The sequence below is a fragment of the Myotis myotis genome, unplaced genomic scaffold (assembly GCF_014108235.1).
Source record: "Myotis myotis isolate mMyoMyo1 unplaced genomic scaffold, mMyoMyo1.p scaffold_m19_p_8, whole genome shotgun sequence".
Lineage (NCBI taxonomy): Eukaryota > Metazoa > Chordata > Mammalia > Chiroptera > Vespertilionidae > Myotis > Myotis myotis.
The window spans coordinates 34,914,699-34,929,624 of NW_023416390.1; the positions used below are offsets into that span (position 1 = coordinate 34,914,699).

The 14,926-nt window shown below is 53.9% G+C and overlaps 1 protein-coding gene across 49 annotated transcripts in view; it reads left to right on the forward strand.

Annotated features, from left to right (window-relative positions):
- The window catches only part of LRRFIP1 (LRR binding FLII interacting protein 1), a 114,853-nt gene that overhangs the window by 47,021 nt on the left and 52,906 nt on the right, over positions 1-14,926 (forward strand). For 27 of the 49 annotated variants that reach the window (XR_004969271.1, XR_004969269.1, XR_004969270.1 and 24 more), the window contains exons 2-3: positions 8,889-8,975; positions 14,601-14,618. Coding sequence is in view for 46 of the 49 variants with exons in the window: in XM_036319205.1 (XP_036175098.1) it covers positions 8,889-8,975; positions 14,601-14,618 (105 nt within the window). In the remaining 3 variants the exon portion in view is untranslated. The remainder of the gene's footprint in view (positions 1-8,888; positions 8,976-14,600; positions 14,619-14,926) is intronic. The other 22 variants (XM_036319209.1, XM_036319168.1, XM_036319173.1 and 19 more) reach the window with 1 other exon arrangement.

Sequence of the window (14,926 nt, forward strand, 5' to 3'; positions counted from 1 at the left end):
CCTCACGGGAACCCCGGAGCTGAGCCTTTTCCCGTGTGGCTGCTCCCTAACCCCATGCCACCCAGGTAGGCCCCTGGAGGGTAGAAATGATGGCTTCTCATTCTTCCCTGGCTGGTTCCGCGACTGCCATTGGACGCAGGGAAGGCTGTCAGTAGTTGTGTCTGGCCTCCTAGAGGAAAGCGCGGTACTGTGAGCGTCCGCCTTATTCTGAGAGGGAATATGCTGTGTGACACCTTGAAGGGGTGGGGCCTGCAGGAAAGACCCTGCGTGGAGCAGGGAGCGGGAAGGGGAGGAGCCAGATGCCTGGGCTGCAGGGAACCTGTCACCTGGAGAGCCGCACAGGTGGCTGCTCTCACCTGTCAGCCGCATGCATGGTGATGGGTGGCCATCGTGCTCTTGTCGGTAGTTCCAGCAGCTCTTGTTGAGACTGTTGAAGGAAATGTAAACACTCACTCTTCTCAGAAAAAAACTCGCATGTATTCACAGCAAGAGGGGGAAGTGATTTTCATCGAGGGTGATGTGCAGCGTCCCTACCCACCCTCAGGGCTGTGCTGGATGCTCCGAGTCATTGCACTCGATAAAGGAACATGAATAATTTCGTTCCTGGCTAATATAAGTTTGTTATTTCGGTATGTAGGGTACTTTTCAGAAGTTTGTTATTCTGAAACTTTTAAGAAGTTTATTCTGAGATTCCCAGCGGCACCGTGGGGAGAGATTGACAGTGCGTGACCCCTGGTATGGAGATGATCTTTCAGAGGCGACGGGAGCACCTCGAGGTGCCCAGCCCTGAAATGAGGGCTGATGGGCAGAAGGGACGCAGTTTGTCCGAGCTCATATCATTGGTCAGTGGTAGAGCCAAGACTGGTGGCTCGGTCTTGAGACACCCTCTGGACAGCCTCCCTCTGGAAACGCCGGGCGAGGCCGAGAGGATGCAGTCTGGACAAAGGTGGCACCCATTGCTTCTTGGGCTGTTCCTCCCGGTCCCCGAGGAGCAGAGGGTGGGGTGCCAGGTCCTCGGGGCCCAGGCCCAGTCACGATCAACTTAGCGAGATAAGGGCTTCTTTGAAGGCTGCTGTTTTATCACAAAATTCCATGATAATTTTAAGGTGTGCTCCATAACTTACCTGAGTTGCTTTTGATGGAAACATAGTGTTAAACTTTAACAAGTTAAACTTTAGTCTTTAACTTTGTGTCCTTCAATTCTTCAAGTAAAAATGATAAAGTGTGTCGTGTTTATTTTGTGGCTTACGCACTGGGCCCCAGACCTGTGCCCTGAACCTGTGGCCAGGCTGTTTGAACGAGTGTGGCCAAGCACCAGAGGTCCGGCCTCCGTTCCATTCCAGTTTTAAGGCTGTGGTTCACGGCCCCGTCAGACCCCATGTCTCTTTTTTATTACACATTTTTAACATCTTCATTATGAACCTGAAATGAAACTCCTTGATGGTAACATCTACCAGCATGACAATACCATGCTAATAGAATGTTTCACTGTAACATTAAAAAGAAAGTAAGGTGCAACGCTGGAATGTGAATTTCAATGCCTAAATGCTGATGCAGCCTTCAGATACATCGTAGCTGCAGAACGTAGACTGATACAGACATGCTGTCCTCACACCCAAACAGCTGCCGGTGATTTGACCTCACAAAATTATGACTAACTCTTAGGAAAGTTCTGAACAAAATCAAGTATAATCTTCCCTTGCTTCCCTGTTGATTGCATTCCTGGGATAGTCAATGCAAGTTAAAACTGCAGAACACATTTCGAGTTTATGTGTAAGTTGCAGTTTGTCCATCTGAAAGTGATCAGGTGGTTCTTTTGTCTGCTTGATGGCCAGGGGGAAAGCCTCTCATTGTGCAGCCTGTCTCTGCAGGATGGTGCTTGCCCCCAAATGCCATTAGTACCCCCTCCAATCACTGTGACTACCCCCTCCTCCCCCCACACACACACACCACTATTTCCAAAATACTCTCAGAGGTGGCACTCTCCCCCTGACAACTGTGCCTTCCCCTGGTGGCGATGGTCATAAAGAGAGGCCCCCTCAGTGGGGGAACTTACTGCAGCCGCCTAAGCGAGGGTTTGGGGAAGGTGCGGTTTGAGACTGCAGTAAAATGCACCGTGGCAGCCGAGAGACATGGCGGGCGGTGGATACATGGTGCAAGGCCAGCACCGGTCGCCGTTTGGGCGCTGCCGGCTTGGCGAGTTCCCGTTCACACGGGTGCAGGGGAACACTCATCGCCCAGTCCCCTTGGTTGCTTTGAATAACAGATTACTTTTAGACTCGACTGCATATGAGGGGCTGGGGGGTTATGTAGAAAACAAAAGCTGGCGGCTGTTTCCACTTCCTGTAGCAAAGGCTGCTCAGGAAAGGGCTCTGTCACAGCCTTTAGGCTCTGTGCACAGCGCTGTCCGCCGGCTGGGAACGTGCCCCGCATTGTAAGTCCCTTAACGCGGCCTGCATGTGTGGTCTCCGGGGTCCCAGGCTCGCCCTGCCGGGAGCTGTGTTCCTTTGTCACTACAGGGAGGAATCACATATGGACAGAAGTCCCCTGCTTGTTCCTGGAACAGAACAGGTTTTGTCACCACTTCGGGCACAATATTCCTCTCACAGAGACAGGAGTGAACTTTAAATGCATCCTTAAGCTTTTCCTGGGAGAGGGTAAACTATAGCTATGTCATGTGGCCTGACAGGAATTCTGCTTGTTTATCAGAAGAATTCTCCAACCTGGAGGCCAAAGTGGATGCGTACGGTCAGTACTAAGACTTCATCGAATGCCGTGCGGAGGACAAACCGCTCGTCTCTCCTTAGCCCCGCGCGGCATCATTTCCACTTGACATCTGAGGCAACACACCGGGGCGGCGGCTGTCACTGGGTCCCGCGTGCGTGTCCAGGGCCCAGTCCTCTCTCCTGATCCAGGTGCTGGTCTTCATGTGCGCTGACAGTTCCCTCCCAAACGGCTTCTGGAACGTCGGCGCCAGCATCGCAGAGCCTGGCGGCCATGTGCACGTCAGCCGCGCGCTGTGGGTGTCCCCTGGCTCTGCAGGGCGGGGAGCTGGCTTCCCCAGCTGTCATCGTGATGCCTTTCCTGACCCCAAGGCTTTCTCAGGGTGGCAGTGATGGCGAAAGCACGTCTCAGCCCGTTTCTGTAGAGTCCAAAGTTGAGGCTCATGAACCCCTCCATCTTCCGCGTAGCACGTCAGCCCTGGGTAACTGCAGAGTTCAGAGCAGAATGAGCGCTGGTTCTCAGACGGCCGGTGCGGTGCTGTGGGATGTAGAATTCCACACTCTGAGTCCCAGGGAAGCTCCGAAGCTCAGGACAAGTAGAGACGGAGCCAGGAGCCCCCGACGAGGTGCGATGTGGGGCTCGCAAGGACGGAGCGAGTCTGCCTCCTGCCCTCACCTCTGTCCTCCCCGAGGGCCAGTGCTCCTGGCCCACCATGCCTCTGCTCCCTGAGGAGCATCATGGGGGCATCTGGGTAAACGGATAGAGCCACAGGAAGGACACAGATGTCCCTACGCAGGGTGCTGGGCAGCACTTCCTACCACTTACAAACCCTCCAGCACAGGCAGGAAGATGGTGTGACAGCAGCCACGTGCGAGCTCAGCGAGGGCACGGCACGCCTCTGCTGGGGTTCTCTCTGCATCCTGGCCAGTTGCTTCTCTGTCTATTTCTGCTTGGCCTCAGTTCCCAGTGGAGTCGGGCTCTCCCAGCTCCCTGACCCCCAGAAAGGAGCAGCCCTCTTCTTTGGAGGAAGCTGTTATCTCTGGAATTCCTGGCTCGGAGCAGGCCTGTCAAGCGCTGGTGGGACAGGCGTGCTTCTGATTGTTTATCCTGAAGCCTTTGTGTCCTGCTCCAGGGAAACCCACTTCCACGCTGCGGTTGGGTTAGACCTGCAGGTCATCAACCCTTGGCACTGCGCAGGGACCAACCCGTCACTAAAGTGATGCCTGCTGTGCCCGTGATTTCTCTGCAGCGCTCTGCAACCCGGGCCCAGCCTGTGCCACTCCAGAGGACAGGTCACAGGGAGCAGTGTCTCTCTCCCCAGCCAGCCCGTGCGCCCCTGGCCGGGCCCCTGGCCGATCGCATCTGTGGCCTCAGTGGGCACTGGAGGGCTGAGGCTCAGATCTGGGCTTCTCTGTGCACAGTTAGCGTCCCTCATGCCATCGTGTCGGAGTGCTGTCATATTTGTCTGTGGTCAAGTAAAATGTAAAAGTGGAACTTTGGGGTCAAAGGTTCAGATTTTTAGAATTATAGTGAGGCAGCTTAGGTGATAAATGGTGTCTTCTCATCCCAACCATGTCCTCCATCCAAGGGGGCCTTACTTGAAAACCCAGGTCGGTAAAGCGGTAAAGCTCTGCTGACTGGATTCCAGGCCAGGAGGGTCCTTGGGGGAGGGGCTGGCCGTGTCCCCTGTGCGGGAGGGGGTGGGGCGGGGGGGGGGGGAGGATGGAACTCTGGGCTTCCCGGCCATTCCCAGCCGCACTGTGGGCGTGCCTGAGAAAGCCAGGGAGCCTGGATCTCATCAGAGGAGCCCTGGCTGGTCAGTGCCTCCATCAGAACAAAGAGGGGGCCAGAGTTTTCTTGGGTGGGGGGCACAGCACTGCACGTTGTAGCAGCAAAACCCCGGCCACCTTCCAGCAGCAGTGAGCTTCCTTTCGGTTTGGGGCACCTTCATTTTCTTCCTTCCTCTCTCCCTTCACCCCCTCCCTCCTTCTGTCATCCCTACCTCCTTTCCCTTCCAGATCCCCCTCCTCAGCCCCCACCCCCCGCTTCCTTCCTTCCTTCCAAAAATGTTGCTATTTATTTGAAAACTGTCAGACAACCAGACGTAATTGGGATGACAGAAAGCAGAGGTCCCCACACTTGAGCCGGGGCATGGGGAAGCCCAGATGGCTGCCTCCCCCCAGGTTCTGACTCAGGGCCCGGGTGGGGCCTCAGGTGCTGCATCTCAAATAGGTCCCCGTGAGGCCCCTGCCCTGGGAAGGACACTGTGACAGCCATTGGTTTAAAGAGCCCACGTCCCACCTCCAGCCCCAACCACCGTCCGCGTACAGCCATGGGGACCCCAGCGTCCCCACCCAGGTTATGTGAAGGCAAATCTGAGCAAAACCCTAGCATTTCATCCTCAAATATTTGAATGTGTATCAACAAGGATGGTATTGGACAGAGGAGGGAGGGTCCAGGGCCCAGACCTCAGGCTGAGGGGATGAGCTGTGGGCTTGTGGCCACCGCCTGCAAGCAGGGGAGAGAGCGGCCTAGGCCCCCGGGGCCGTGCAGCAGGCCCCTGGTCAGGAGCTGCTGGGGACCAGAGCCTGGAGAGCCAGCAGAGGTCGAGAGCGAGCTTGGGCAAAGTCGTCAATGGAGCGGCCAGCACATGCCCACTGACGGGTGGCTGGGGGGGTGTCACGGTCCTGTGTCTAAACTGTTTTTTTGCACCCCGAGCAGTTGATACTTTGTCTCCTAAATTCCATAGATCTGTCTGCTTTCCCCCATTCATGCCATCTCCCTTGAGGTTGGGGACTGGGGTGGGTAACACGGAGGCCATACCCCAACTCCAAAACCCCCGGGCTTGGAGGTGGGAGGTGTGTCCAGGTTTTGGTGAGCATCCTGTGCATGTGTCTCAGGGTGATGGCCGGGTGGGGTTCTTCTCCAGGGTTGTCTGGCCTCTGGGACCACGTGGGTCTCTTTGGGACCGTGGGCCCCTGACCTCCCGCAGTGGCCTCACAGCTGTGCCTCATCCTTGGCCTGTGGTTCAGCCAGCCCCACCCGCTCATGTTCACAGCCTCGCCCATCCTCCCAAAAGCAAAAAGCAGTCTCTTCTCACTTGCTGGGGGCTTCCTGCTGCCCTCCCCGCTCCTGTTCCTGCACCAGCTTTTAGCCAGAGAGATCTTTCTAAGTCAAAAGTCAGGCCCTGCTGTGTTCCTGCTTAAAAGCCTTCAGTGGTTCTACATTCCTTCAAGATAAGGTTCCAGATACAGGAACTGAAGGCTGGGCCTGGACCCCAGCCCTGGGGACTTCCCGCCAGGCCACATGCCCTCATCCCACACTCCCTGGCCCCGGCTCTCTCCTCTTTGCTCCTCAGGGTCTGGCTTAGGGCTCCATCCCCTAGGAATCCCGCCTGACACTAGCATTGGGTTAAGTTCCCTCCACCCCTCCACCCCCACCGTAGCACTAGTCTCTTGTTCATGGTCACCAATTGCTTCGTCTGCATCCCAAGACTTTCAAACCGCACTTTGAAAGTCCTTCCCGGGCCGTGGGCAGTGCGGTGAGTTCCTGTGGCCGGGCTGGTGACCTGGGCTGGTGACGGCTGGTGAGTGGTGGCCCCCTGCAAGCTAAGTACAGAAAGTGAAAGTAGCATTTGGAAACTCTCAAACCCTCTGACATGGCTGTGACCTCAGCGTGCAAGTGTGTATTTTACACAAGTCGACGGTGATGGATTTGCCCCGCACCGAGGAAGCGCTGGCCTGAGGCCCACTGGCCCCTGAACCGACAGCAATTGGAGGGTGGGGCCGGGCTCAGGCGACTGGAGGGGATGAATTTGGGTTTGCATGTCACCATGGCGGACCGTTGCCATCTTATGTTTTTGCTCGTGCAGAGACTCGCCCATATCAGATATATTCTCACGTGAGTGACCGTTATCCCCTGTGCTCCGCGCCGGGCTGTTTCCCGTGCTGGGCAGGGTCAGCGTCTTAGGATGAAGCGCGTGGCGAGGACTCCCGCGCTTTTCTTGGAAGCATCTCCGCCGGCGTCGGGGCTATTCTGCTGATAACAGCCTCGCGCTGGCGAAGTTGCCTGCGCACAGGTTTTGTGCTGCAGCGCCGACCCCCAGGTGCCTCGGGTCCTCGGCCAGAGCCCCACAAGCATGGTCCTTACCTCCTGCATCCTGAGCGCTTTGCTGTCCGCGTGTGAGTCACGTGGGTGCTTCATGGGGCGGCCATGCCAGGATTTGAAATTGCGTGGAACTGCACATGTGTCTCCTGTCTAAATTATCATCTGTGGACCAAGTTGATCTGTCTTTGAGGTTGGCTGGCTGTGTCCTTATAAGGAATTTATTCTATAACTTGGTTTTGTTCGTGTGGCTCCTTTATCAACCAAGCTCATGTCCTTCAATCGGGGGTTGTCCTCAGGGACGGGACAGACATGTCGGGCTGGACATGAGGACCAGAGGGGACGGCAAACCGAGCAGAAGCCCTCCCCTGGGTAGCTGGGGTCTGTTGGGACATCACCGCACTCCTGTCTCCCTCTGCCCCCTCTCACAGCCCCTTCCTCTTACATGCCACTCCCCTTCTTCCTCCATGCCCTCCCTTCTCTTTCCCCAGCCCCCCTCCCAGTCCCACCCCGCCCAGCTGGTGGGCCGTGGCCACCTGGTCTGGCCAGTGTAGACACTGAGCCCACAGGCTGCTGGGCGGTGGCTGCCCTCCGTGTGAGCGTCCTCCTCTCGCTGGCCGGTCCATGGGTGTGGAGAAAGCACTGCAGCCAATGTCAGTCTAATGAACCTTCCCTCCCCCTCCCCTCTGGCGCTGCCCCTCACACTGTTCAGAAAATTGAAAATGGCAGTGAGGAAACAAGTGCTGACACAGCTGCGATTTTGACACCTTGATTTGAAGGAACCACATGAACAAGCCAGTCACTGCTGACAGCTCAGCTATGGTCAGTTTTCCTCTTAGATGAGAATTTAGAAAAAAGATGAACTTAATTCAGTACAAGCCTGGGATGGGGTGATGGATGACCCTGACACCAGGACCCGCCGTCCGGACATGAGCCTGCCATGCGGGAGCCCACCGTTGGGGAGACCCTGTGTGACTCAACACTCAGCCACCTCACTGCTCGCTGGCCCGCCCACCACCCCGGAAGCCTGGTGCCATCCCCAATGGCCCCGTTTTAAGGTTCTTCGGGGAACAGTGGGACGGCTGAAAAATGCATCTATAGGTCTGGTAGAAGAATTGCGAGGGTAGCCCCGAAAACTGAGTGGATGGAAGGTGGAATGTGTTTGACGCCAGGGGACCTGGACCCGGACACGTTGTGCCACTCGCCTCCTGAGTAGTGGGTGAGCTCGAGGTTGCGCAGCACGAAGCAGCGTTCAGGTGCCAGGTTCGCCGGCCCTGGTTGGCCCGGGTCAGGCGTTTCAAGTACTCGCAAGCAGAGTACGGAAAAAACAGCCACAGGCTGAAAGATAGGCTCTTCTTTAATGTAACACTTCTAACAGCTCTGGTCTTGGTCTTGGAAAAGATGGCTCCCAGCACTGCAGGTGTTGAAGGGGAAGCTGAGGGCAGCAGGGTTGTAGAGAGGTGACCAAACAAGAGTTCTGGAAATCTGGGTCACAGTCCCAGCCCCCCGCCCTCGGACATGTCTGGCAGCCTCTCCCAGCCTCCACTTCCTGCTCTGTAAAGGGAGGGATTGAACCAGTGACCCGTGGTCCCATCCTGCCCAAATGTTTCGCTTCGTGCATTAATCTGTTGTATCTTCAAAGGAAGGCAGGCTGCCCGGTCCTGCCACTTACGGGCTGGGTGACCTTGGGCAAGTTACTCACCTTCTCTGTGCCTTAGTCCCCTCATCTATAACCTGGGGATGTTAACTGTATCTACCTAATAGTGCTATTCGGTAACAGTAACTGCTTAATAGAGCTATGCGAGGAGCACATGGCTAATGTAACTAAGGCCCTTAGAATAGAGCCCGTGGCATTTGGTAAGGGCTCCATAAATGGCAGCAGTCGTCATTACTCGTAACTGCCACTACCACTGACCCTGTTAACTCTTACGAGTCTGCGATGCATTCCTGTATATTCGTTAACCTCTGAACAAGGTTTTCTTTCAGTAGCATCCTTGTTACCCAGGTACTTGGAAGGGGCCACCGGTGTATGTTCTAACACAATTTCCGGTGTGTTTCAGGCGGAGGCCCGGCTGGCAGCGAAGCGTGCGGCCCGCGCGGAGGCCCGAGAGATCAGGATGAAGGAGCTGGAGCGGCAGCAGAAGGAGGTAATGCCGACCTCTCCCGCGGTTCTTTTCACGGGCGGTTTAATGTTAGGTAGAGTGTGCGAGTGCGGAGGCACCTGTCCATCTGACACGGCTCATGATCAGCACGCACTTGTGCCTGTGACTCCTGTTCAAGGTCAGGCCAGGGAGGGTGCATAGCACAGATGCCAAGCGTGCCTGTCCCTGCCGCCCGGCCTGCGGGATCCGGACAGCGCCACTTGCCTGCATAGGTCCGCCCAGCCCGGCTTTCTGGCTCTGCACTTCAAGCTCTTACTTCTGAGAGAATCCCGATCCCCTGAATTAAAAAGATGAAAGAAGAACAGACGATTATGTTTTTATACTAACTAAACTGTTTTGTTTAAAAATGTTTTTGCACTTTTTTACACTTTTTTTAAAATTAAATCTTTATTGTTGAAAGTATTAGATAAGTCCCCTTTCCCCCTCATTGACCCCTTATAGCCCTTCCCCACTGCCCACCCCAGGCCTTCACCACCCTACTGTCTGTGCCCAGGGGTTATGCTTATATGTGTACAAACTCTTCCCACCACCTACCCTTCCCTGTTTTACACTTTTTAATAGGTTTCATGAAGCCTGAATCCCGAGTGTAGTACAGAGCACAGAATAAACGCCATGGATGCAATAGCCAGGGAAGAAATTGCCCCCCCTTACCCCCACCCCCGGGAGAGCAGATAATGATGTGTTTACACACCTGTGAAAGGTGTTTGCTATTATTTTCATATCTTGAGCTGGAGCCAGAAGTCATGTGGACAGCTGAGGGCTCTCTACCTGGCAGTTAGAGTTCTGAGCTTTTCCAGGGCTTTTCCATGACCTTGAGGTCATGGGGGAATGAGGGCATCCCTCGCTAGGGGACCCTGTGCTCCTGTGAGCCACGCCCTTGGAGACCATCCGCCCCAGGCCCCACCGAAGGCTCAGCTTGTTGAGAAAATTTGATGTGGTGTGTTGGAAAGAGCCGGCCAGCTGCCTTCCCCGGGGCTGGTTTGCGTACACAGTCTTGTTTGGTTCCCGCAGGCAAATTGTAAAAGTCCAGCCGATGTTTTAAAACTTGTGAGATTTCAGGAAGAAAAAATAAAATCTAGGTTTCCAGTTTCTCTTAAAACCATTGCAGATTCCGCACTTTCCTGTAGGGTGAGGCTCCTGGGTGACTCGGGGTCACACTCTGCCTGAGGGGACTGTCACTCCCTGTGGAGGTGTGTCCCTGGGGGAGGGGCACGGCCAGAGGTGAGTATGGGGAGGAAAACCTTCCTTGTGGCTTGAGGCATAGGTAGAAGGTCATTAGAAACTCAAGGGCAGAGGTCCGGGTCCCTGAGAGGCCGTGCCCCGCGCAGCGTGCTGGGCAGGGACTGTAGTGTAGTGGTGCTCGTGCTGTGTTTCTGTGTGAATATGGGCTAAACGTGTTTGAAAGCAGGTTACCACGTTCCCGCCTTGTTGGAAATGCAAATACAGTTGGAAGCAAGTTCTGGTGTCCATGATACTTGACTCTGAATTAACTGAGTGCTTTCATTGTTTGTATTTTTTTCTCTTAATTCACTGGAAGAAGCGTGGGTTTAGCATTTTCTCAGTGCCCTGCCCCCTAGAATTGCATTGATCATTTTTAAGTTGGAAATAATGATTCGGACTTTGAAACTTCCTGAGGCCCGATGATTCTCTGGAAGCACCTTCCTGTCCGTTATCTTGGTTGAGGGCAAGGACTGGAACCTGATCAGTACCCGCCCACGAACTCGGGGTGGGGGAGGAGGGGAGCCTGACCTGGAGTGACTCTTGAGGTTCATGCAAAGAAGCATTTTCAAATCCGAAGTCAGCTGTTTGGGCTGGGACGTGGAGGAAGGAGCAGGTCTTGTTGAGCAGGCCGTCGTCACATACCTGAGAGGGTGTCGCCTGAGTTTAGGAGCCACCCTGACACCAGCAGCCTCTGCCCACATGGACGGACTCTGATATACATCACAGTCATTGGACGCCGCCCAATGGAATAGTTCTTTTAGCCTGAACTAAAAGAGCTGGGTATTTGAAAGGACAAGTTGCTTTTTCAAGCCGCCTGGTGTCGATGCCCCTTGGAATACTTCTGTTCATTCAGTAGACACTTGCAAGCCCTGGGAGCCCCTCCCCTCTGCTCTGGAAATCAGAATGGCAGCAGGGGGTCAGGGCGCTCCCTGGGTGGGCAGTGGTCGTCTGGGCAGAGGGCCTCAGAGCTCAGGGTGCCCACACGGTGGGCAGAAGCCCATTCTCAGGATGCATCACCATTTGTGGAGGCAGGTGCCAGCACCAGGAACCTCCCACCCTCTCGGTGGCTAATGGTTTTGATCGGCTTTTCCAGTTCTCCAATAGTGCCCAGTCCTTTTTATATTAAGGTCTTAAAAGAGCTCTAAGAAGAATTTGCCCCAAGTTTTTGTTGCTGTGCCAGGTTTTGCCACGGTGATTGAGTTTCTACACGGGATCTCCCCTCCTCCCTGAACTATCCCCTGAGCTCTGTTATTGGGGCTGAACCAACAGCTCAGGAGAGAGGGGACAGTGAGTCTTAGGGGCCCGACCTTCGGTGTTCGTGGTGGTGTTAGTCATCGTTTTTATAGCTTTTCTCACACTTAAGAGAAAGTGACTTTCACCAAGTATACAGTGTAACATTTGTACAAAATCAAGGTGAAAATGAATTACAATGTATGTCAAGCATGTCAAACTCCTGGCCAGCGGGCTGCATGCCTTGACCCACCCACTGAGAGTTTGACATGCTTGTGTGCGTACATATCTGTCTTCCAAATTATACATTTAGATGAAATCTATCCTCTCCTTAATTACAGACAGAATTAATTTAAATGTGCACTTGATAACCTAAGCAGGTTCTTGCAAAGCTCTTTGCAAAGTTCTTGATTTAGAGAATAAAAATGAAGTGGAATTAAGCCAAGAAATGGTGTGTTTGAATGGTGTCCTTTACACACCCAGCCATGTTTCTCTGTTTGAGTCAAAGGAAGTTGTCTTCTATTTCATTTTAATTCTACAACCCAAGGTAACCCTGCCTGTTAAGTGACAGCCCTTTAATTTTGGTAGTGCGAAAGGGGCCTCGGTGGCTCTCACACAGGGCCGGGCACCCCGAGGCCAGCGGGGGCCGGCACCTGAGCGTTTACAGGCCTCAGGTCCCATGAAGCCTGGCCTGCCCTCGGGTGTTTAGTACTTGCTAAGGATCTTGGGCTTTGCAGAGAAAATCTGATTAAAACCTGGGAAACCCGGTTAAAAACGCCACCGTTGCCTCCCTCGGTCATACACACACACACACACACACACACGTCTCATTTCATCTGTAGACGGCATTGAGATATTGAAATTCCTCATCGTGACGGTGGGTTTCACTCCCATTGGAAAGACTTCAGTGGTTCACAGGGGCCGGAGGTTTTTGTCGATTCAAGCTCATGGGCCATCTCACACGAAGGCAGTCTGGTAATTTGAGTCCTCTGGGCACTCCGCTCCCCAGCAGAGATGCCCGAGACATGAGACAGGGTTTCCGCGCGTGGGATTGAGCTGTGGGAGGAGAGGGAAGGGGGTGTGGCCTCCCTGTGAGTAAACACCTTGGGTCACGTCACTGTTTATCTGTCCCGTGTGCATCGTGTGTCTGTCCGTGCTCTCACTCCTCACGGACAGGCAGGAACACTGTGAAGACGCCTCCTCTGCTGAACTTGAACTCCCACTGGGGTCAGGTTGCAGGCCTGGAGACCGGCCCCCACGCTGTGAGTGGTCGGGTTGTGCAGTGACAACCAGTGTGTGTTCAGGGGGAAGCAGAGACAGGGACTCGGGTCAGCACAGCCCGTGGGGACCTTGCATGAAGGCAGCCGAGAGCAGGAAAGCCCAGTGGCACCTGGCAGGTGAGCGCAGAGCCGGGCAGGGGTGCAGGGTGGGGTGGAGGCCCGGCTTCATCCGGGGGTTCATGGCCATCACATGAGCCCAGCAGTGCTGACTTACGCAGGCGACAACTTTGCTCTCACGCATGCAGGGCCTTTGAAGTAGGAGAGCACCACACTGAAAGTGTACATTTGACTGCTAGTCCCCGAGAACTGGGTAGGGCAGAGGGGAATGGCAGGGCCATCCTGGAGCCCGGGGGCGCCGTGTGGCAGCGCTGGGCTGGGGACTGTCGCTCACAGGCTGTGAGGGGGAGTCCGAGTCTTATTGGCAGGTGAGGAAATCAGGCCTTGGAGAGGCAGATGGTTTAACCCGCAGCCAAGAAAATGGCCAAGATTTCAATCTAGATCTGAAAAAACTGCAAAGCTTGCAGTCTTCCCAGTACACCCTCTGCCTCAGAATCGGTGCATGCTCAGCAGTGAAAGCAAACAGAAACCGAGGGCAGAGTCGGCACGTTAACCGCGGGGTGAAACTGGCGGTGAGCGTGCCGGCACTCGAAGCAAAGGGGGCCGGGGGCGAGCCGCACAGTCCTCGTCGCTTCACAGGGGGAAGCACACCTTGCCAGACAAGTTCTTCTCTTGGTGCTGAACTGAAGGCACAGTATCATCCACACAAAATAGGCCATTATATTAACCAGTCTCACAGAGAACATGGAAGCAGTAGCTGCTCTCCTGCTATTTCGTGATCTGACCACGTCCGGGAGTGAGGGGCGTGGGGGTGTGCCTGTGTGCGCCCTCCATAACGGGCCTCGTCACCAGTTCAGATGGGGAGGACTGACTTCCTTAGCTTCGCTCTGGGGGCTGTTTAAGCGTTGTGAGGATTTGCTAAGGAAGAAGATATGTAGATACTCTTTGGGAAATCCAAGTGAACCTCTTATTTCCCGTGAGAACCTACACTCATAGGAAAACAATGGTGATGTGATGACCAGGGTGCATCTGACTTGATAAACAGTTAGTTGGGGATACTATGTTTGAAATAGTCCTAACGGTGAGTGCACACACCTGTGCTCGCCCTTGTAAGACTAGAAATGCCAAGTTTCCAGTCCTGCCGTTCGGCAGTGCCTTGAACAATGCCTGACTCAGTCCGTGTTTTGTGGGCTGAGTGAGTGAGTGAAGCAGGTATCTCTTACCTAGTGATTCCTACAAGATTAGGAGAAACCTCTGAAGTAAACTGCTATGTCAACGTATGATAATAGGCTTTTCAAAGATACATTTCAGTTATATTCTAGGGCCACCCTGCTTTGCTGGAGGTTTCCTGGTGTTCTGTCTGTATCCACCGGAGAGAGAACGGGAGGGCACCGCTCTTTGCAGTTTGTGGGTTTGACCCATTCGCTTTCTGATCAGGTTTCTGTACTTTTCTGTTACACTTCTATTGCTGTGAGGAGAAATTTTCAATTGAGGACGAAGTCCTTTGTCCCATTCATGGTAACAGGTTACAGACTTCTGCCTTAGAGTAATACCAGGATTCTCATGGAGACTCCGGTGAGCGCGCCGTGTTCTACTGATAGATCTGTAACGAATGTCAGATAAGTTATGAAATGACCAGTTCTTTCAATGAGACTTCAAACGTTGTTTAATTCATACTTTACCAATTAGTCACAGTCTCCCCCCTCCCCCAATGTACCTCTACTCATATATATGGGTACTTGCAAAGCCTTTCTGTCTGGTGTATCTACTTTCTAAATTGGATTTTATATTTCTCTTCCTGTTTTTCTTGCCTTCTCTGTAGATCTATCAGGTCCAGAAGGTAGGCTCTCTGTTCCTGGTTTTCTGTTTGCATGCACTGGTTTTCTCCTGCCAAGGGCCTGGCCGCTTTTCAGAAATAACGCCTTTCGCTGAAAATACATAGAAGCCCTCACTGCTTCCCTCGCTGCTTTGTGTGTGAAGCGACTTGAGCGGGATGCGTAAGTCCCCACCTCTGTCTGCGAAGAGCAACTCTCCTCGGACGCATGTGTGTGTGCTGAATGCTTTCCTCATCTTCGTTTTTCTCAAGAAATCAGAAAACTGTTTCTTTGAGGGGGAAAAAAATGAATTCTAGGACAAAATTAAATCACA